General features: G+C 43.7%; 2 protein-coding genes across 5 annotated transcripts in view; one reads left to right on the forward strand and one right to left on the reverse strand.

Moving 5' to 3' along the window:
• Nucleotides 1-9,759, forward strand: part of ZNF609 (zinc finger protein 609) — a 102,847-nt gene extending 93,088 nt beyond the window's left edge. For 2 of the 4 annotated variants that reach the window (XM_083586210.1, XM_083586211.1), the window contains exons 5-10: nucleotides 346-2,716; nucleotides 4,686-5,052; nucleotides 6,613-6,788; nucleotides 7,200-7,281; nucleotides 7,558-7,636; nucleotides 8,215-9,759. In XM_083586210.1, coding sequence (XP_083442336.1) covers nucleotides 346-2,716; nucleotides 4,686-5,052; nucleotides 6,613-6,788; nucleotides 7,200-7,281; nucleotides 7,558-7,631 — 3,070 coding nt within the window. In that variant the 3' untranslated portion in view covers nucleotides 7,632-7,636; nucleotides 8,215-9,759. Of the gene's footprint in view, nucleotides 1-345; nucleotides 2,717-4,685; nucleotides 5,053-6,612; nucleotides 6,789-7,076; nucleotides 7,282-7,557; nucleotides 7,637-8,214 lie in introns of all 4 variants that reach the window. The other 2 variants (XM_083586208.1, XM_083586209.1) reach the window with 1 other exon arrangement.
• A 1,652-nt stretch (nucleotides 9,760-11,411) lies between these two features.
• OAZ2 (ornithine decarboxylase antizyme 2) lies at nucleotides 11,412-22,518 on the reverse strand (the record flags this gene model as incomplete). The annotated part of the gene is given in 6 exon segments (XM_083584560.1): nucleotides 11,412-14,362; nucleotides 15,945-16,030; nucleotides 19,711-19,886; nucleotides 22,081-22,161; nucleotides 22,163-22,238; nucleotides 22,412-22,518. Coding segments are annotated over 6 exon segments (657 nt in total). The 3' UTR covers nucleotides 11,412-14,231.
• Nucleotides 22,519-23,430: the final 912 nt, after the last annotated feature.

Below are 23,430 nucleotides of genomic sequence, written 5' to 3' on the forward strand. Positions count from 1 at the left end.
CCATTTTTAAATGCTTGAAATAGATATGTTAAAAGCTAGAAGTCTCAGGATACTAACACGGTTCTGCAGGTGTCTGAAAAGAACCCTAAGGGCCATACAGTCTGCCTCCTCCTGATTTAGAAAACAGTGTATGTATGCCTCCTGCTTGTCTACTCCTGGGAAACCCAGCCAAGGATGTGTGTATATAGTAGCCTTGCAGATAAGAGCAGGAGAATTGTGCCAGAGACTCTGGTGCTCTCTCAACCACTTTGGGGTAGCTTTTGAGGCAAGAGCCAATTGCAGAGGGTGGGCATGGCTTGAAGTCTAACCTTGAATGTTCCTAAGCCATGTTCTATTATCTCCTAGGTTCTGTGATTCTCCCACCAGTGACCTGGAGATGCGAAATGGTCGAGGGAGAGGCAAGCGCATGAGACCCAACAGTAACCCTCCCATGAATGAGAGCACAGCAGCCTCTGATAGCAAAGGGACAAGTAACAGCAGCAAGACTCGGGCAGGGGCCAACAGCAAGGGACGCAGAGGCAGCCAAAACTCCTCAGAGCACCGCCTCCCACCCAGCGGCACAACTGAGGATGTCAAGGCCAGCCCTTCGTCAGTGACCAAGCGGAAGAGCAAGCCCCTTTCTGACATGGAAGTGAATTCAAGTTCTGAGGACTCCAAGGGGAGCAAGCGTGTTCGCACAAACTCTATGGGTTCAGCTGCTACACCAATGGCTGCGGCAGCGGCAGCTGCTGCAGCAGTTGCCACAACAGCCGTCAAGGTAGAACCCACCATTCTCGATAGGAACTGCCCCTCCCCCATTCTCATTGATTGTCCCCACCCCAACTGTAGCAAAAAGTATAAGCACATCAATGGACTCAAGTATCACCAGGCTCATGCACACACAGATGATGACAGCAAACCTGAAGCTGATGGGGATAGTGAGTATGGGGAGGAGTCATCTCTTCCAGTTGACCTGGGCAGCTGTAACGGTGCTTCTGGTAGCCAGAAAGGCTCAGTCTCCCCGGCTCGATCAACTACCCCCAAAGTACGGCTGATGGAACCGCACAGTCCCTCACCATCAAGCAAGTTTAACCCCAAGGCTGCTTGCAAAAAGAAGCTTGGTGGTGAAGGAGACCCTGACTCTGGTGCTCTGTCCAATGATGGCTCTGAAGATGGCCCTCTGGTAGCTGATGAGACAAGCAATGATGGCTTTGACTCAGTGGAGAAGAGGAGCAGTGACAAGGAAAAAGCTAAAAAGCCTGTCAGTGTCAAGCCTGAGAAGATATCATCAAAGAGCATCAAGTCTGCTCGACCCATAGCCCCAGCCATCCCACCACAAATCTACACCTTCCAAACAGCTACATTCACTGCTACCAGCCCTGGCTCCTCCACTGGCCTCACCACCACAGTGGTTCAAGCCATGCCCAACAGTCCCCAGCTGAAACCTATTCAACCCAAGCCAACTGTAATGGGAGAGCCTTTCACGGTCAGTCCAGCACTTACTCCTGCCAAGGACAAGAAGAAGAAGGATAAGAAGAAGAAAGAGTCCAAGGAAATAGAGAGCCCCTTGACTCCTGGGAAAGTGTGTCGAGCTGAGGAAGGCAAGAGCCCCTTCCGGGGAGAGCCCAGTGACCTTGGGACAAAAGGGGAGAGTCTCTTGAATGGCTCATCTGACCCCCACCAGAGCCGCCTTGCCAGCATCAAGGCTGAGGCAGATAAGATCTACAGCTTCACTGATAATGCCCCAAGCCCATCCATTGGGGGTGCCAGCCGACTTGATAGTGCAGCACCCACGCAACCCATGACTCCGCTTCATGTTGTTACTCAGAATGGTGCTGAAGCTAGCTCTGTGAAAACAAATAGCCCAGCCTATTCTGACATCTCAGATGCAGGGGAGGATGGTGAAGGCAAGCTGGAGAGCATGAAGGCAAAGGACCCTGAGCAGCTTGCCAAGGAAGGGGCCAAAAAAGCCCTCTTTCCCTCGCAACCTCAAAACAAGGACTCTCCCTATTATCAAGGATTTGAGGCTTATTACTCTCCAGGTTATGCACAGTCAAGTCCTGGTTCCATTAATCCCAACAGCCAAGCCACCATAGACAGTCAGGCCCTGAAACTGAAGAAAGATGAGGAACCACCTAGCCCAGAGGTAAAAGTGAAGAACGAGGTTTGTGAGGAGAAGAAGGCAGACCTGGGTCCTTCCAGCCAGCAGCCGTCTGTCATCCAGCAGAGGTCCAATATGTACATGCAGTCTCTTTACTATAACCAGTATGCCTACGTGCCTCCTTATGGCTATAGTGAACAAGGCTACCATGCCCATCTGCTCAGCACTAACCCCACCTACCGTCAGCAGTACGAAGACCAGCAAAAGCAGCGCCAGAGTCTGGAACAGCAGCAGCGTGGGATTGACAAGAAAGTAGAGTTGGGGCTAAAAGAGAGAGAGGTGGCACTCAAGGAGGAATGGAAGCAGAAGCCGTCTCTACCTCCCACACTGACCAAAGCACCCAGCCTGACTGACCTGGTCAAATCTGGACTGAGCAAGACCAAGGAGCAGGGGGGTGATGTAGCCAAGTCAGTCATAATTCCCAAGCTGGAGAATTCCTCAAAGCTCCAAGGCCAAACTGTAGAAGGCCTCAAGGGGAAGTTAAGTGAAAGCCATCTGGGGAAAGAGACAGAGTCAAAGGCAGGTTTGGACTGTGGACGGCAGGCTGAGGTGGACCCAGTACTCTGGTACTCACAGGTAAGCAGGGGTGTGTGTGTGTGTGTGTGTGTGTGTGTGTGTGTGTGTATGTGTTTGAGTGGCTGAGATGAGAAGAGCAGCCGCCAAGACAGTGAGCACTCTCTGAACTAGGTCCTAGAATGTAGCTGCCTATTGCCAGGGGAAAGAAAGGAGGAGTGTGTTAGTTCTCATTGATGCTTGCTCAGTTTCCTAACTTTTGGATCTTTGCATATATGAATGTAAGCTGCAGAACTATATGGGCAGATGGAGCAGGCACACATACCATTTGATGGTGGTTGATTCCTATTTTTTCTCATCAGCATGTGGCCCTGAGCTTTAAGACAGTCAGTTTAACCATGAATTAACATCAGTGGTGTTTTAGCCATTTTTAAGTGACTGTGGTGATTCCTGCTGATGGGCTAGTGTGTCTCTATCTTACAAATTATTATACTGTTTCTTTTTAAAACATGAGGGCTTTTGGAAATGCAGAGGAGAGAACTGGTTGGTCTCAAATAATCTTTTGGGGAGATGCAGTCTAGCTGTTCTCTAGATCAGTGCAGTAATACTGAAGAGCACAGGGCTTCAGACTGGTTCTCAGAGACAGTTTGCTACTTGGTTGAGTCAGACATACCTTCCAGTGGGTATTGTGTTGGACCAGTGGCCGAACACTGGAACCAGAGTTATCCCACTTTGCTAATTAGCAGTGTAGTGGCACAAACTGGATTAGGGGACAGAAGCAGACTACTGGAAAGTCGAGTTCAGTTTTGGGGGGATTTTGACATGTGGGGTGAACATTGCTGGGTTCTGTTCAGATTTTGTTGAGGCTCAGAGATGTGTTACATGGAGTGAAAGAGGTTTCAAAAATATCTCTAGCTGAATGAGCTATATGTTAGTCTCTCTTGCCTCCCCTCCCCTTCCTCTCAATCAATAGGGATCTTGAGTAATGATCACATTTTGATACATGATATGGGTGGAGTAAGTGGCAGCTGCCTCTGTGTTGCTTAACATTGTGAACCGTTCACACTGTCATGCAAGAGGCTGCAGAGAGAAATATTCTGTGGGGAAGGGAGGGCTAAGCCAGCCCAAATGAGATTGTTCGTGTGTTTTTCATACTTTTGTTTCTGTTACCTCTTGTTCCTTTGCGGTTGTCCATCCCCTTACTCATACCTAGGCCAGGGGCAGAGTGATTGTGACTGAAAGTGATGAAGTTGGAATTTCATTGCCAGCACTGAATGAATTGACATGTTGCTCTTGGGCAAGTGTACTTGTCTGGGTTTGGGGGCCTGCAGCCTAGACAGTGGTGAGGGCTATGAGGTGTGAAGCTTTCCTCTTTCTTTGGTCAGAACCAGTGCTTTTTTCTGGGGGACGCAGGGAGACGCATACCCCCTAAACATTTTGTGAATCTAAGTTTGGCCTCATTGAGGGGCAGTATTTCAGTATGAGTAGGAAAATGAGAGTACCCCTAAACATTTTTTTAAAGAAAGAAAGCACTGGTCAGAGCTTCAAAATCTATGTTTTAATAAGATTGCTGGGATAACTTGATGCCCAGTTTCTTTTTAAAAAAACCCCAGCTCTGCCGACATAATTCCCACACTTTGGGAGTGGTAACAAATTCAATAAGATGATTCGTCAGTGCTCAAGAATGAGTAAAGAATGTTTACCTAAGCTTGTGCATAACTTGCATTCTAAAATTTGTAGGAATGCAGAATATCAACTTCTGGACAAGGATTTGGGTGATGTCAGGAAAGCACAAAAGAGGCTGCTGTAGGACAACAGTAACAAATAGTTAAGAGGAAATATGTGGAGGGCAGAAATCTTGCTCATTGTTCTTTCACTGGTGAAGCTTTGGTGGATGCTACCTGTGGAACCCCCCCCCCCTTTAATTGCACCCACAAAGGCCCTTAATTTTAAGTCAAATCTGAGATTTCCAGGACTTCAGAAATGCCTTTGATTCTAGACACCTGACATCCTTGACTGTATGTTGCTACAGGAAGCTGAGCCTCGCATGTGGACTTACGTTTACCCTGCTAAATACTCTGACATCAAGACAGAGGATGAGCGGTGGAAGGAAGAAAGGGATCGAAAGTTAAAGGAGGAGAGGAGCCGCAGCAAAGAGCCCATTGCTAAGGAAGATGGGAAGGAGAGCACAAGCTCCGACTGCAAAGTGCCCTCCAGTGAGGAATCGCGCTTAGTGGTGAAGGAAGCCAGACCCAGCACCCATGTCCCAGTGTCTTCACCCCTCAGCCAGCATCAGTCCTACATCCCTTACATGCACGGCTACTCCTACAGCCAGTCATACGATCCCAACCATCCCAGTTACCGCGGCATGCCCACTGTTATGATGCAGAACTACCCAGGTATGGGGGCTTGAGGTGGACCCTGAGACTAGCAGAACTGTATAAATCATAATGGGGTGGGATCTTCCATGGGGAAGGGGCCATCGTTTTCATCCTTGGAGATGTTTGATAGCTGGAAATTGGAGTGAATATGTCTGGTATAGTGTGGTGACTATCCAACAACAAGAAGATGCAGAAGTGGTACGTTTGGGTTAGACCAGGGTGGGTAAGTTGTGGCCCTCCTGATGTTGCTAGGCTACAAGTCCCAGAACCTCTGACCATTGACTCTGCTGGCTAGGGCTAATGGGAGGTGGGAGGGCCACAGGTTCCCCATCCCTGGATCACAGACCAACAAAGCAGGTTTTAAGATCAACAGTGCAATCGCACTGTATAGCTATTAAATTATTTTGCAAGTTAGCTTGCAAAATGTGGGTTAACTTCCAGAATAGTGTGTGTAACCTGTACGGCCTTCCAGAAGAGAACCTCTATAATAAATGTAAAAACATCAAGAATGTGTAAGCTTGAGAGAGAGAGAGAGCATGCAACATAAAATAAGATTTGAAATTCAGATGCAAACAGAGCTTATTTAAAATGTTTTCCTTAAATAAAAATCCATCTGATCTAATGTTTCTGTCTAGCTCAACACAAAACAGGTGTCAGGTATTGTAGCAAGCCTGGATAATGAAGTTAAAAGTACCCCATTGAAATGTCTACATCCCAAAGACTGCATTTATTATCAGCTTCCCCAGTAAAACGAAATAAATATACTGGAACCAAAATGAAGAATGCATACTGAAATAGAAACCTCCCAGATACACAAGCTGATGATAAACAGTGTTAATATTTGAACCGTGAGAAAGTATCTAAACATATGGAGTCAGACCATCTAGCTCTGTTCTGCTGGGAGTGGATCTCCTGAAAGTCAGGCAGAGGGTTTTGGGAGTTGTATTATTGGAGGTGCTGGGGAATTGCACCTGGGACTTGCCGCAGACAAGGAATGTGCTTTGCCACTGAACTACAGTCCTTCTTGTTTTTAAAAAGAGAGGGGAGTAGGCAGACTTGTATATATTTTGTGAATTTTTCCTGATGTTACTGTTTCATCTTTTGTAAAGTGCTTTGAGGATTTTTTTCAGCCAAGTGGTATATAAATTTTATGAATCAAAAAAAAAAATAATATTTGTACAGTTTTGCTGATGCCCAAGCAAGTAATGCTAGTTAATTGTAATAGGCAAGATAGTGTGCAATGCATCATCCACTCCTCCAGGTACTAAATGTTCTACCAAGGGGTCCTTTAGGCTTCTGAATCTGCTATGGATGGAGCAATGGCTGCTTTAAACTTGTTACTGCAACCCAAAATAACTAGGAACATTTTTTTTGGGCAGGATTGAGATGCCAAATTCTCTTGGATCTGTGTGCAGTATGCATAATCCGCTTCTAAACTTCTCTCTGACAGAATCCCTGGTTCAGGTCTTTCAACTTCTCGCCTCTTCCGGTTAGGGGATATTTAAGGGCAGTTGGTCTCTTTAATAGCTTGCTCTTCTGTCGTGTGTGGGAAAGTCCTAACCAGCATCTCCTCCACAGGCTCATACCTGCCCTCCAGCTACTCATTCTCCCCATACGGCAGCAAATCCTCTGGGAGTGAAGAGAGTGAGAAGTCCCGCGCCAGCCCCAGCATTGGCTGTAAATCCAGTTCTGAATCCAAGGCCCTAGACATCTTGCAACAGCACGCCAGCCACTACAAGAGCAAGTCCCCAACGGTAAGTGGTGTGCTGCAATGGGAAATACATATTCAGTGCTGTCCTTGGCACAGAACTATCCAGGTGTAAATGCCGTACTTTCCAGGCTGATTCTGGAACCAGGAACTAAAGCATGTGGGCTGTTGCCAGGGATTCCCTAGCTTTTTATTTCCTGGAGTGTGAGTGGGTGAGTAACAAACATGGCTTGAAGGAAGCCACAGAAGAGCTGGCCTCATTTAGGTACTTGGCTGGCCTGTTCTTGCAGATTCATGTCTGGGCTTCAGCATGTCTGTCTGGTTACTTTTACAGATAGGCGACAAGGCCTCTCAGGAGCGCTGTGGGGTGGGAGGAAGCAGTGCAGGCTGCAGCGGTGTAGGGGGCGCCAGTGGTGCTGAGAGAAGCGTTGACCGGCCTCGCTCCTCTCCTTCACAGCGTCTGATGTCCACACATCACCATCACCATCACCTGGGCTATTCATTGTTGCCGGCCCAGTACAACCTGCCCTATGCAACAGGTGAGAGCATATGGGGCATTGGCATTGGGGTGGGTGGGGAATCCAGAAGCACTGTTGGTGGGAGTTGGGGGCTGTGGTGGTGGCAGAGGCAGGTGCCCTAGCAACTGTTAGTCACACCTTCCTGGGTGCCCTGCTGCTGCTGCCGCCTTAGCCAGCCCTTGAAGCTCTTCGGAGGCACTGTGCAACATCTCCACTGTAAACCTGAGTCAGCCCTGTGCTGGAAGCTGCTTTAGTACCCCTCACACCATTGTGCATTATGCTTCTGCTTCTCTGCAGGTCTCTCATCTACAGCCATTGTTGCCAGTCAGCAAGGCTCTGCTCCTTCCCTATATCCCCCGCCCCGGAGGTGAAAAAGGTAAGGATGCCCCTCTTATGTCATTGGCTTGGGGAAGGGTATGAAGAGAGGCAACATCACAGGCTGCTTACATTACAGCCTGCAGGCAGAGTGGGTCTCTTTCTGGAATCTAAAGTAGGCGGCTAGATGGCATCTTACGATTAGTAACCAACAAGTAAAAGGGATTGGCGATTTACAGTGGCACCAAAGTGCCATACAGAAGCTTCTTGTGCAACCTGCAGCCAAGACATAGAGCTAAGTGAAACATGCCACAATAAGCACTGGGTCTCATGCAGCTCCGTTAATTACTTACATTCCTGCACTGTATGTATGTGTGTGTGTACCTACCTACCTCCTGTTGGTCCTAACCCAGTATTTCAAATTTCCCAGCTGTTTCGTGGCTACAGTAACTGTGTGTGATCTGTAGTGTTTTGCTTCTTCTCTGCAAGAAGCCTTCTGAGTCAAGTGCTTCTCCAACTGAGGATAAAAAGATTACTGAAAAAACTCCTAGTTTCTGGTTGCTGTTACTCCAGCACCATCATGTGGTTGAAACTGAAATTGCTCGAGCAGAGTTACATTTCTCCTTTTTTCCCCAACAGGACACATGATCGGATAACCTAGGCTATACTCAGTCATGTGACTGGCTCACATGAGGAAGCGCTGGAAATTGCATTAGACATCAGTTGAATGGTGTTGATTGTTCTGCTTGACGGTCCTGCCACAATGTGAGGCAGACTCTGCCCCCTCCCCTACCAAACACAAGCTGAGCCCTGTACGTGTGAGTTGTGGAGCTGGGACTTGCAGAAATATTTATTCACCTGACTTGGGGTTGACTGGCCAATTTCCAGAACTCCTCTGGAGCAGGGACTTTGTGGTGGTGGGCCAAGCAGTGTGGCATCACGGGACATTTGGAATGCTGGGGAGGGAGGACACATTAGCCTTGGGTTCCATCCAAGGCTCTTTTGCTCCTGTGCTGCAGCCCAGATGGCTACTTGGGTGTTGACGGAAGGTGAGAACATCCAGATTGATGTATTTATACTTGTGATAAGTGGTCATCTGGCACAAGCACATATATGGGCACCTGCAAAGAAGACCACAGGAAAGAGACGATTCTGTTGAGTCAAGATGTCCTGGGAAATGTGGGGGCGGGGAGGGGGGAGGCAGCAGGGGCTGCAATGAGCACAAGCCAGCTATGTGCTCCTTTGGCAGGAGCAATACTGAAACCGTAGCACTTTGCCTCTAGGATTGCTGCACCCTGAAAAGCCCTCCCTTCCATTCACTGTTTTTCCAACACCTCTCCCTGCTGGCAGGTCATGTGTGTTGCAGTGGCAGATGCTTCTTTTGCTCTGCAGCACAAAAAATACACCCAGTTTGCATAAAATAGGGCCTTTTGGCAGGCTGGCCCTGCTCTCATTGGGATGGGTCTCTACTGCTGCCTAGCAGTCACCTGCTTCACTCTGCTGGAAGGTTACTGGCTGCCTGTCCCTCCTGTCTTCCCCAGCCCCTGCTTTAAAACAAAACACATATTTTGTGTTCATAACAAAAGAATGTGCTGATGGGGCTGGTTGAATTTCAGACATGCAGTTCTTTATTCTCCATACCTTGCAAGACCTTCCCTTCCCTGCAGGGAGTGAAGGGATGGATGTCTTGGCCTGCGATATTTGGATATGGAAACTCTTGGTCATGCGGAGATGGAGAAGCAAGCCTAGCAACTGGCTGCCCACCTTTTGAAAACCTGCAATGGGTGCGAGCTGTACTGGCCCAATGCCGTCAAAGAGTGACCTCTTGTTAAATGTCCCATGCCCTGTTCTGGTGCTAGAGGAAGCCTTCCCCTGTATCACAAGACGATTGTCTGGATTTCTTTCCCTTGGTCTGTTGCTTAGTGTTCCTTGCTGAAGCTTCTGCCTGGAGCACTGCCCACATTTATGGGAATTTCCTGCCCATTTCTTGCAGGCTGGTCAGCTTGAATAGCAACTGGGAAGGTCTGTTGTGCCCTACCTAGCTGATTTGTGTAAATCAGGTGCTGTGTGTCCCAACAATGCAAGCCTCCCCAGCTCAGTCTTTCTGTTCCTGTCTGTATGTCGTGTGAGGCCACCCTCTGCCTCTTGGACTTTGTACATACTGTAAAAAGGAATTGTTTGAAATCTGTTGTTTTTTTCTTTCTTTCCCAGCCTGGGAGTACTTATAGTTCCATTCATGTAGAAGTAGCCTCTTTGAGCTTGGGGAGAGGTTGATCCTTCATGGCAAAGCCTTATTTGCCTGCTGCCTTACAAAAGAAAGCACATGGTGACCTTTGACTCCAGGAAGGAAGTGTGCTGTGAATACCATCTGCCATTCCAGACCGTGCCACTCAAGCACATCCCGAGAGCTCTGCCTACAGAAGCTCCTCAGTGGTGACTGGCTTTGGTATCCAAACAGGAAGTGCCATGGGAAAACCTTAATGTGGTCATGGGAGATACACAGTCTGCTTTGAGGAGTGTTTTTCTCAGAGGTTACTATCTTATCAGCATGTTGTCCTTTTACTGCCATGTATCAGCTGTGTAATGACCTGAAGCTGAGATAAGGCTCCAGTGCTTTTAAGCTTTGCTCAGCATACACAGGAGGATACAAAAATTGTTCTCAGAATGCAAACTTCCAGGCTGGTTTTCAGCTATGAAAAGGGGACATACGATGCCCAGCTGGTCTGAATGGATTGGTGCCCTCTTCATTCCTTTTAGTCCAGAGTGTAGCAGGAGGAAGGTTTCTACAGAAGCACCAACTTGTAATCATTTCTATGCTGCATTCCTCGTGGTTTTAGGAAGTCACTTCCTCTGTTCAGGTTCCCTTTTGCCTTTCACTTTAATTAGTACATTTCTGACCCTGGAAAAATGTCTGCCTCAGCATCAAAGTCTTTTTTTCATTGGAACTGGTATGCTAAGTTTTCATTTAGAACTTGAAGCCTATGCTCTATAAAAAAAGTGTACGTTATTTGCTAACATTTGGGTTTTTTATGCACACTTAAACCCACACCACCAGTGCTATGGGCCTCTGTACATGCAAGGTACTGAGATCAAATAGAAGAGATAATTACAGACAAAAGGTGGATCCTCTTTTGATCTCTACTTCTCTCAACGCTGAGGAGTCTCATTGCCTTTTAATTTTTTACTGTCCTGGCCCTATTAAACTGGAGCCAGATGCAGCATTGACTCTAGACTGAGCCTAGATAGCTTAATCTAGATGGGTAAGCACTGTGTACTTTGTGCTAGAATGACTGCATCCATCCTTATTTTTATAGAATTATTCTATGACAGATGGAGATTTAAGGAGCAATGCAGGGTACTGACTACTGGATACCTTTTCAGTCACTTTTTTGATTGCACTAAATTGCCCACACATTACCTACAGTAAGGGATAAAACCATTTTATATATAAAAAATGCAATCATTTCAAGCTCTGTTCTTTTCAGAGTACATGCAGCCCTAATGAGGGTTCTGTGCTTAGCACACAGTGCTCAGGGCTAAGGTGACACTATGCTACTTTTAAAAAGATTCTTAATGAGGTCTTCAGCAATCAAAATGAGGTGGAATGGTGCTAAAACTAATCAGATAGTGCTTTATCAAGATGAAAAATTGTTTCTGGACAAAGGTGTAGGAGATGATAGAGAGCCATCCGATATCAGCATCATGGAGGAACTACCTATGTATTAAACCTCTGTACTGCAACATGTGTACGATGGTAACAAAATCAAACAGCAAAAGGTAATAAAAGAACAAACTTTTTCAGGGATAAGGTAAGTAATGTTCTTCAGTGATCACTGTTAGGGCCCTGTTTTGCAGTATTTTTATTGCTGACCTAGGGACACAGAGGAATGGGTTGAAGCTTGCAGATGAAAACATAATACAGTAGCACCAGTTCAGAAAAACGTATTTGTAAAACCACACAAGACTATCAGGACAATCTCTCAAACTAGAAAAATATGAATGGGATTCTCACTAACTAAGCATTTGGTGGAAGTAAGAGGAAAATAAAATTTGCTGATTACACCCATAGTATTCAAATGGAGACATGGGCCATTTGAAGAGGCAAATTACTTTGGCAAGGGAGCTGAGACAAGTGGAACTTCTCCTTTTGCAAAACAAGCTGGTACATTAAGTAGATTGCTTTTCCAGTGACCTCATCTTCGTAATCAAGCAGCTGCTTGGTTATAGAGAGGGTTTGTGTGTGACTTCTATACTTGTGCCTGCAGATACTTGCTCAGACTGGATACAGTAGAGCTAAGGGATGGGGACCGAAGCTCAAACTGGATTACATACAGTGTACCACTAACTGGCAAATACTCATTAGCAACAAGGAGGAAGGGGTAATTAACTGGCTGTTGTAGCTTGCCAAAATGACACTAGAGGGTAGCAAGAAAAACTTTCTTGTTCACTGGATTTGTTTGTTTTGCTTTTTAAAGATAATCATGTGTATGAACAGAGAAGTACTTTAAAGTTGCAAGATCAGTGAGTCACTAGTGTAATATTATTACGAGAAACAAATGCAATTTAGGATCTAGCTGATCACAAATTACTACTAATAGAAGTACTGGCATTTTTATGTACCAGCTGCAGCAAGGACACAAGTGCATAAAATACAAAGTGAACAGAAAATAATTTCGAAATGCCAGAAATGCATTTTGGCAGTTCTGACAACCAGGGGCAGGAGGTTCTGGAATAGGGCCTCCAGAGCAAGATACAAATTGTTTCATAAGGGAGCATAATAAATTTCATGTCCTCTAAGGAACCTTACCTTTTCCCATAGTTTTAAGAAATAGGCTGAATGCAAATATGTTCATGGACCAATTAGTAACTTACTTAGCATGTTTCCTATGCCCTGTATAGGGATTCATCTCCCTATTTACACAATATTCACCAAGTGCTTATAGTCCCACATAAAGCAAATTACCATTTGTATTTACCATCTTTTCTTTTTCACCAATGAGCATCTGTGTATGAATTACTTCTGAAAACCAGATCATGGTAGACATGGAGAAAATGTGTACAATGAGTACCTGGACTTTTCTCTAATGCACTGAAAGTACCAATGCTTAGCGTTGCAAATTCCTTGGTAGACACCTAATCCCTCTCTTTACTCGTAATACAATGCCAGCTTCCACTGGGTGGGAGGAGACAACTTAAGTTTATTCCCATACATTCCTCTCCAGAACCCCAATTTAAACACTTCCCATTTCAAGCAGTAGCCCCTTACCTAGGTGAGAAACATACTGGCCACTTCTGGGGTAAGACCCCATAGGATTCTGCAGAACTCCACCTATGAAGACTAAATAGCAGATACCTAGCTACAAAAAAAGCATATTGCACATGTATTCCCTCCTAGACTGTCTATATTTTTGCTTTTTTGTAACAGTTGAATCATCTTAGCAAAAATCAATATAAGCAAGTTTTGGATACCATTGTTTCACATTGACATCAGCTAAACAGACAAGGAAAGTGTTTGAATCGTATGTTATGAATGAAGCTTGAAGGAACTGGCTGTTTTAAGAAAATATAAGCAGGATAGATAGTTGTCTTCCATTCTACAAAAGAAAGCCATTAAGGGAAGAATGAGATGAAGCTTCAAGCACCAAATAGTTTTCAGAAAAGTTTCCTAGTAGTTTATTCAGCATTAAGCACTAATGCATGCAGTAGTGCTTAATTCCTAGTGGGAGAGCATAGGATTGCTTTGTTTATAAGCATACTGCAATCCATTCCTAGGTTTCTCAAGAAAAGCTGGCTGCAAGGGCATCAGAGCTGCCAGCATAAAATTTTCCCATCACCAGCTGGGGAGGCTAGATTTGAGTACTTGTTGCTTTATCCTCGAATTATAATTTTCACCCATTTATTCAAAATCTCCACTCAGAGTTTTACATTCACTTCCACTACAGAATGCAGTGAAAAACAGCAGAACTATTGCAATTCTGGGAAAGGGGTGATTATGCAGTTCTTTCTCTCTAAAAATCAGGGTCAGCTTCGCGTGTTTTTTGAATGCCCCTTTTTATTGAAAGCTGTACTAATGCAGTGTTAATACTAACCTAATAAAAAGGCTAGAAAGAGCACAAAGCTTCTCAGGAACCCACAGTGTTGGTTACTCTAGAGGGTACCACCACCTAGGCTTTGCTAACAGTGTTACTGTTCCTCACACCCCTATGCCCAAAGCATGCCTCCTGCTTAAGTCTGAGTGAACACAAAAGTATACAGTTATTTAAAATGAAAGCCAAATAACCAAATGAACAGAAAAGCCCAACGCTAATTTAACAAGTCAGATCTGTGTCCCTCTTCACCTCTGAGCTCCTTGCCCCATTGGGTGGCTGGACAGGATGTCTGTCCACTAGGCTAACCAGCAGACAACAGAGCTGTATGAAAGGGCTCCATTTACCTTCCATTTACTATTGTGCGATTACATGTGCAGACTTTATATTATTCACTAGGTAACACATTTCAATGGAAAAGTCAACTCAGAAGATATACAGGTCACTCTAACAATAAGAAATGCAGTTTCAGTCCAGAAGAATTTTGTTTTTCCTTTCCTCCGAAGAGGAGTTTTAGCCCCCTCTCGTCTTTGAAGCATGTTCGGGTCCCACTGAAGTGCTGCACTGGGTCTAATCGTCATCAGAAGAGACCTGATCCAGGGGGTATACCATGAACAACACATCTGGTCGTGATGGGACACAGGGATGGCCAGGCCTCACAATTTCAAAGCCCAAAAAACTGAATGTCTTCAGTAATGCAGCTGCAAAGACAAAGATTGGCAACATCAGATAGGTGTGGTTGTAAACAAGCTGTGCTCCTAATGCAAATTCCATAACTTTAATTGTATACAGAAGAAACCATTCAACAACAGTCTGAAGGTTGAAAAAAAGTTTCTGGCTCAGAATTGTCTTGTAGGTCTTGCCATATTTCATACCCCTTTTCTTGTCCATTCTGTGCTGCAATCCTGTTGGTTACTGGTTCGTAATACCTGTCATCCTACCCAACAATAGTTCAGTCATATTTCTTACCTCTCCCCCACTCCTGCCAGCCACCAAAAGGAAAACACAATGTTACACTAGAAAGAAGCAACTTGTTTAGGTGGGAATGATAGCCAAATGCCAACCATTAATGTCAAGTTCACACGTAATACTCAGCCAGACCTCGGCAAAGTGTGAACATTCACTTTTCCCCGCCATTGCATTCCACAGAGCTAAGCCATCGTTTGGCTTAGATCTGGACACAACCTAATAGTCTGCCTGCCCCAGACAAACCATAAGCAGTAAGCCAGGAATGAAGTTTGGCTATAGCTCATGCTTTGTGGGGAGGCAAGCCATAATTCAGATGTAATGCTAAGGCAGACCATGTCTTAGCCCTGGGCTCTGCAACAGGGATGATCGGGGAGGAGTGGCTGGAATTTTACTGCAAACCCTAGTACACTCCTATGTTCACACTTAGCTGTGGTTTGGTTTAGGGTACATGCGGATCAGGATTCAATAATTACATTGACGTACAATCCTCTTTTTAAATATAAAGTCTGATTTTGAAACTGATAATCTAAATGCAAACCTGAAAAGACCAGAGTCCTGGAGCCAGATTCTAGACTACCTCTAACAAAAAACTCCTCAGAACAGTTTTAATCAATATGCAATTAAATTCCTTTGCTTCTAAGATAAGCTTACTGTGAACAGGTCACTCAATGCACAAAAGAAGCAATTCAGAGGAAAACTGGCATAGAAAGGATTTGCAGTTCCTCTTATAGTACTGCCACTGTTACAACATGCACCTTCAATTAGTAATTATATGCTTTACACTAAATCCGTAAACTTCCTTGATTTAATCTTCTATCTATAGATGCTTAACGCATTTTCTTAAGGTCTGGAAGAGGACAGAGGCATTGAAAGTCCAGTTCATCAACCTCACTTAAACCTGATTTAAGAACTTGGGCACCCAGCCAAATACAGCTATTGCACAGACATGCAAAGCTAACAAGAGAAAGTTACTTCCTTTCTCATTTGAACCAAAGAATTGCAGTATTCTGACTGGAAACATACGTAGCAATCTTATGTATAGTTAGCCAGGAATAAGCCCTATTTTGAGCATTCTGGGTAAGTTGCACTTAGTCCTCCAATATTTCAAGAAATGCTATAACACCATTCGGACTATCCCCAGCAAAGCCCTTTAAAAAAACAACACCCCACACACATTAGTTTAGAATACCACACTTGGCACCTGCAGGAAAATTCACCCCCAGAAATTTACCCCCAAAAGTAATGGCTACTTTTGCTACTTTGCAAGCCCCAAGGTTAAGCTTGGTGGGGATAAGAAGAGGCTAAAGCACTAACCTCTGTCTTCTCTGCTTTTTCGGAAGCAAATAAAGACATAACTTGCTTTCATTTTTTCTTCAGCAAATTCCAACAGTGCTAATAATCTGCCAGGGGAAAAGGAAAAAAAAAAATCACATCATACAGAGACAATTTCCCTGGATAATTTGTTAGCTTATTGGAGGGTCTTCAATGTGACTGCCACTCACCCCAACTCACCATTTTGCCAGACTGTCAGAGAAAACACAGAAGTGCCAAGAAAAAGACCTTGCATTTTTTTTGGGGGGGGGGTCAAAAGTAGAAATTTAACATGGCTGCTAATGAGTATATGTACAGCAGCACACAGGTGGAAGGCAAGATGTTACACACAGGTCCCATGAGTTGTATATATAAGTTCCAGAAGGATCTGTTATTGTCACTAAATCCTTCAATTTCCTTGGAAGATCCCAGAGCGATGGAATCTGTTGCACAGGTGGGGATAAATGTGACTAGACTCAGGTCGCTTTATTTCAGTAAAGCCAGCACAAAAACAATGTAAAACCACTTAAAACATCACAGCATGGACATCAAGTAAGCAAGACTCTTGGGAGGGTATTCTGTAAATGGGGTGCCACTACTGAAAAGACCCTCTCCCTAGTAACCACCTCAAGCTCACCCTTAGACTGGAGCAATGAAATAAGGGGAGCAATGAAACCCAACACATTCCAAAATACTGCAAATTCAGGGGTTGGTCTACTCTGCGTAACCCTCATGCCAAATTCTGAAATACTGTACAAGCCAAAGCACAGGGTGACCTCAGCCCTAGCCCTCTGCTTAGCCAGGCAACACTTGCCATTGATTTAGCAAGCTGCAGTTAAAAATCAGGCTTTAATCATTGCTTAAGTGAACAATGGCCACAAGAGTCAAAAGCAGCAGCAAGCAGAGATTAACTTGGAAGGGATTTTGTTAATATGATAATGATCCATTTTAATTATAACCTTCAAGCTGCTTATTTTAGCTGGCTAAAAATAAACAGTTATGCAATTGTACTGAAACCATGCCAACAGTAGAAGTACTGTCAAAAGAGTGCTGTTAAGAGGATAGGATGAATGGGCTGACACATTTCTAAAAAGGAAATATAAAGGATAATTTGCCGTTAAAAATTGTGTTGTTACCTTTTTTTTTTGGATATCAAGTTATCTGTGTACTAGTAGAGCCCATGTGCAGGAATCCAGGGAATCCAAAGAGGGAAGAGAATGTCTTCCAACATTCGCAGAGAAATATGGAGCAATCAGACATATCCCTCCTTCCACAGCACCCAAGTACAAGATAGTGGGGTGCTCATTTCTATACTTACTTCCCTCAGCAAAACACAAAGACCAGCAAATCCCTCCCAGTCATCACCTGGAGGGATAACTGGTTTCCATTTCAAAGCAACTGAGATGGGAAGGAAATGGGTTCTACAATAACACCCTTTGGTGAGCTGTCTGAACACAAATTTCTACCCCCGCTCTCCAGTCTGAATTCTCCACGGCAACTAGGGGAAGGGACAAACCAGGAAATACTTTCATGAGTTCTTAATCGTGCTCCCTCTCCTTGAACCTGAATTTCAGTGTCTTAAATCATTATTTCAGTCCACCCAGCAAGCAAAAACAAGGATAGGACAAAGAAGGAAAACAGATTACCAATTCTCATCTTGCCAACCAAGGGTGGAATCCCAAGTTGGGCAAGCAGACTTCTTCTACTTGCACAATGAGACTTCAATATCCTCTCCTCCCTGCCAGCACACCACTATAATGTTCTCAAGGTTCCCCTCCACCTCCGGGAGCAAATTTTGATAAATATGATAAATTCAGCATCTGTCAAAATGGGTAAATTCATTAAGAATCAGTTACCTCAAACTCAAGAAAAACTACTCTGGCAGGGAACAAGAAGGTGCTGTCTCTAAATTAATCCCTCCGAGGCAGATACAAGCAGCATCAGATGTGGAGGGAGAAAATAAATGAATATATTTCAACACTTAGATCTGGGTTGCTTGATTTTAGAGGACACCAATGATACAGTGTTAGAAACAGATATGAAAGCTAGGAGCTAAATGGCACATTAAACCTAGGCTATGGGCGCTGCAACAGAATGTCTAGGCATGCTTTTTTATAACAAGAATACAAAGATGAAAATGAATGAACTGCAGCTAAAGCCTTATATTCATTTTTCACTGCCAAAAACAAAGCTAAACTTCCCCTGCCTGCCACCCTAATATTCTTATGAGGGTCCCGTCTTCAGTCATCAAAGTGGCTGGAAGTGGGGAAGCGGAAAAAGGTCCTCCTTTTGTTCCAGCAGTGGCAGTTTTTATCTGAAATTTTAGGTGCAGTACTGCTCCCAGAGCTCAGAAACTGCTCGCGTTCATGAAATTCCCTGTCACAAAATGTGCCTAGAACAATGGGAGCTTCAAAGGCTGCATAGATATAATGAGTGTAACAGAAACCTGGTGGCAGGCTTTATTCCACCATGCAGCTGGACAAATTTTTGTACAGTGTCAAAAATAAATTGTACAGTAAGAAGTTAGTTTTTGCAAATTAGGCAGATGGGATTTAATAAGGAACTAAGTAGTTTCTTTAAAAAAATAATGAGAAAAGACAGAAAATGAAGATGAATACTGGTGTCTTTCAAATCATCAGAACCTTAACAGTGTATTATAGTATATTATAGTATATAATGAGGCTAACTACTTAACTAGTCAAAGGCATTGATTCATAGTGAATTCTACTTAAACAGTATATGTCATTACATCCCAGCAGAAAATTGCCATGGTGGTTCCTTTCACATTATGCTAAGCATGTTAAAATTTCTTTTGTTTCAAGATGCGGTAGGGGAGGTTGGAGGTCAGCTTCAAAGTTATGGTTTGTGGGGGAAGGAAGTCTCTGAACCCAACTCTAAGTTAAGTAAGGAGGATAACTTATTCCCACCCCCATTCTTTTCAAGGCACCTCTATTTTTCTTAGACTCGTTGTCCTTCATTTTCACAAATTTCCTGTCTTTTCTTCTTTCCCTGTTCTTTTTTCCTTCCTTTCTGTCTCTCTACAAAAAAGTCGGGGGAGGGCACTGTGCTGGCCACTTGTACAGTTGGGGGCAAAAAGCTTAGAATAAACCCTAGTGTTTGGGGTGAGCAGTGAGGCAGCCAAGCATGCGGATGACAAAATTTGTTTAAAGTGGTTAAACAAAAATTGCAACGCGCTAGCTCCAAACATTTTTCTCCCATCTGGGTGAATGGGCATCAGAATGGCAAATGCAATTTAATGTAAACATGTGTAAAGTGATGCACATAATTTCCACCAGTTTTCCTGGACAGATGTTCTATATTCCTGGATCCCTCTTTCAGCAATTTCACACCAAAATTCTTTTTAAAATGTTCAGGTGGATGGGAATCATGCCTGTCCATTCTTTATGTCAACAAGGCCTGGAATTTTGCCTCTTGTCCCCACTTTTTGCCTCAGACTCCTTTCCTGAGAAAGTTAGTTTAAGCAGAGGGATCTGTACTACATTTTCCACTGTAAAGACAAATGCAAATAAATTATCCAGCTTCTCTGCAACTCTCCTTTTCCCCCTTCAGCACACCTTTGATTCCTTTGTCTACAAGCACTTTAGTAGAGTATGAGACTCTTCATCTCAGGGTCATGAGTTTGAGCCCAACATTAGGCAAAAGATTCCGGCATTGCTGTTGGTTGGACTTGATGACCCTTCTGCTCCCTTCCAACTGTACAATTATATGATTCTATAATACCATGATAGCTATAGGCTCAAACACTTACCCTTCTTTACTCCCATCAGCTAATACGCCATCAGGGATTTCCACAAAAAGACTCTGATTGGATAGCACTGCATCCCAAGAGGAGACCTTTACTTCCGTAACTTTGTACTGGAAGTGGACAATGTGTGGTTTCCCATCGTGCACTGGAAGATCTTGGTTAACAGTGAGCTTCTCATCCTTAAAGAGTCACAGAAAAAGATTTAAAAGTGTTAAAAGGAAGTGCCAACGAGAATATAATATTCATTTTTTCTTCATTGCCATGAGGACTAAAACCTTAAAGTACTATATTTTTAAAACAACTACGGAATGTCAGTGCTTCTACTTAATTAGAAAGTTTGCTCAGTTACAGCTAAAGTTAATTTTCATAAGGCACTATTACATATGTTGCTTTTGATGACGCAGTCCAACATCTCTGAAGACTGGATCTTTTGATCCCCAAATCAAAGTCCTATCCCCTGGGCAATCTTCAGGTGGGTACACCTTACAAAATAACTTTCTGCCAAGAGAATTATCAAAACCTGAACAAACTTATTTTGCCCTAAACCACTAGACATTCTCCTGGGTAACTTAATTTGTGGCATATAGAACTGCACAGGGAATAGTTTAAAGGTCTGCTTCTTCATGAGCATGGGATCTTCACTTGTTCAAATCAGAAAGCAGGACAGCAGCTACAGAGCAACTATTGTCAACTGTGTGTTGTTGTTGCTTTTTAAAGAAAAACAGCCAAGCGTATTTTTTTCTCCATTTCTTGACTGGATACAGAATATGATCCAACTATGAACTTGACAGATAGATATGTACATTTTAACAGAATCTTATAATCTGCATTGTATAATAAGATTAGCGAGGTCCAGACCAGTCACCCCTGCAAGTTAATTAAATATTAATAAAATAGGTTGGGTTACAAAATTAATTTTTGTATGAAGACTTCAAGCACCATCTTAGAAAATGCACTCCCACTTCTGGAATAGCTCTTCTAAGACCACACCAGCAGTGATTTCCGAGTATTAACTAAAAGCAAATATATCATCTTCAAGATTAGTTTAAATCGTATAAAAACCCAGAATTAATCAACCAAATTAAAACCCCCGCTATCAACTAATTTTTTTTTATTAAGTGTATTTTAATCCACTGTGTGACTAACACCCTAGTATTACAGAGATTACTTGAATGGCAACTCTCCATTTCAGGAGAATCTCACTCAACTGCTCTTCTCACCATGTTTTTGTAGTACAACATACTGAACAAAATGAGTGTTGCTACTATGCAAGCATCAAATGATGAGTGGTGGTGGTGGTGTCAGAACAATATTTAAATGAGTTGTGTAGGGAAGGTGAATATTTCCCTTTGTAAAGACACAAATATAAGGAACCATTTGCAATCAAAGAACTGCTCAATTCAACATGGGAGGCCAAAAAAAAGAAAAGAAAAGAAAAAAGAAATCACACCAGCAGCATATGATAACCAATATTCACAGGCATTAAGAACTAGTAATAGTCAGCCAGTATTCTTTGGTGAGATCCAGAGATAACTATGAATAGGCCTTTTCTACAGCAGAGCTTCAACACCATAGCTTACTGTTTAACACTGGCCTACATTCCATGTTTGCAAATATAACTCTTCTACTCCTGGAAAGTAGGAAAAAGCAAAACTTCAGAGACCAGATGGCAAAGGCTTGAGATTTGCTAGTCACAGATTTATCAGGATCCACAGTACAAAATGAGAATGGTGAACAGTGTCAACCCGTCAGAATCAGCTGTGGCTACTGGTCTCTTCAGATTAATCTATAGATGGCTCTGCAACTGCCCACCCTTTTCAGTTTCTAATCTGAATACTGAAAAGAAATTCAGTTGCCTCTTTATTCCTTTTTCATGGCAATAAAACATTCAGAAACCCATTCTATAAGTCAAAACACTAGCTTTGTAAGTGTTATGGAAACACAACTCTGGGGAGAAGAGCAGTTGGGTAATTATTTAGAGCAACCCAGAGGGAGAATTGAAACCTAGTGTTGTTTTCTCCATTATACACACTCCAAATCGGTACTGGCTTGGTGCAGACTGCCATTTCGCTATGCTTCCTAATTTGTATCATAAAAAGCAAGCACTGGGGGTGCTGAGAAAGGGTACCCAAAGTCCATTATTTGAAGAAATAGCCCAGACTACAGTACTGGAAGTAAATGCTTGACCTATTCTGTTTGAAGAGCTTTGAATTTAAGAATATCCATTGCATTCTTTGATGTGTGTATTCTTGAACATAAGTACACTCCCTCAAACAAGGCTTATTTAACAACATCCAAAGACGACATCCCAACCACACAAAAAAGCTACATCATACAAAGGCAATCAGTCTCTAGACATTAAACTAGGCTCACCTTATATATCAAAGCTGAGAGAGAAGGATCCCTGCCAACCCCTCGCCCACCGGGGATCTTCGACAGTGGGTGAGGGGCATCAGGAGCACCACAGAGGCCCTGGGACAATGTGCCTGCAGCACTGTAGTTGGGGGCAGTTACTCAAAGGCAAAATACTACTGGAAGAGAGAGAAAAAAAGCACAAGGTTAGATTTGCAAGGCCGGACAGGATTCAGCTGAGACTCTAAGCATGTCAGCTTAGGCTGGGCCCAATGCATTCTGCAGGGCCGGCTGGCCTGCCCATGAAGTGAGGTGGGGCTTTTGCTTCAGGCAGGGGCTGCTGCGGCTGCACCCTGCTGCTGCACTCTCCCCGCTGCGCTCGGACTGCTGCTGTGGTTGCAACCTGGCTGCCAGACCTGCAGGGCACAGCAGCAGGAAGAAGGGTGCAGGACCAGACATGTCGGGTAGGGGGCAGTGGTGGCAGGGTGTTTTTCCTCAAGCAGCAAAAACGTCCCAGGCCAGCCCTGGCATTCTGGGTAGGCAGCTCTTAGACAAGTGGCAGAGAAAATGATTCCTACTGAGCAGGGAGTGTGAATAGCAAACCCCTTCTATTGGCAGAAGTCCCAGATGACTAAAAACACATGATCAGATGAGCATACGTTTTTCAATAAACAACTAGAAATAGAGCGACAAGATTCTTGAAGGAGCGGGCTTAGGTTTCATGTTTTCAGAAAGGGAAAGAGAAGAGCGCTGGTACTTCAAACCTTGTAACACATTATTCTAATATTAGTGCAATGCTGCCACTCACAAGTGATCTTATCTGATGTAAATAATAATAGATGTGGTCCCTTTTGTTACATGAAGGCATGAAAGCAAAGGGGAGGGGAAGCATGCCAGTGCGATTTCAGATGTTATGAATTATTCCTGGATACTGCAGGTGCCTCAGATGTGGGGACTGCCTGAATCTCCTTTTTAAAAAAGTCTACCCAAGAGAGCAGAGTCAAATTAGTCAAACATATTTTCTGTCCAAATGGCTCTTCACTGGGAAAAAATCAAGACATGTGTTGTTCACTTATCTCTCTGAAGGTTTCTTTTTGCCTAGCACACATTGAATAAATTTGTCTCTGCACCCTCCTACAGGTTTTTTAATGCTTCTTACAATGTTTGAAGCAGCTCTGAAATTAGGAGTTTTCTGTCTTCACTTTAATAAAACATGAACAGCACACTTCCCATTTGCAATTTTGACATGGTGAAGTTACCAGAATAATATAATTAGCATTTCTTTCTAATCAGTTCCTAGCTCCTGTAGATATTTCACAACAGCAAATGCTTAGTGTTCCACCTGTTCTTTTACCACTGTACTCAAACAAA

The sequence above is a fragment of the Podarcis filfolensis genome (assembly GCF_964270895.1).
Source record: "Podarcis filfolensis genome assembly, chromosome: 14".
Lineage (NCBI taxonomy): Eukaryota > Metazoa > Chordata > Lepidosauria > Squamata > Lacertidae > Podarcis > Podarcis filfolensis.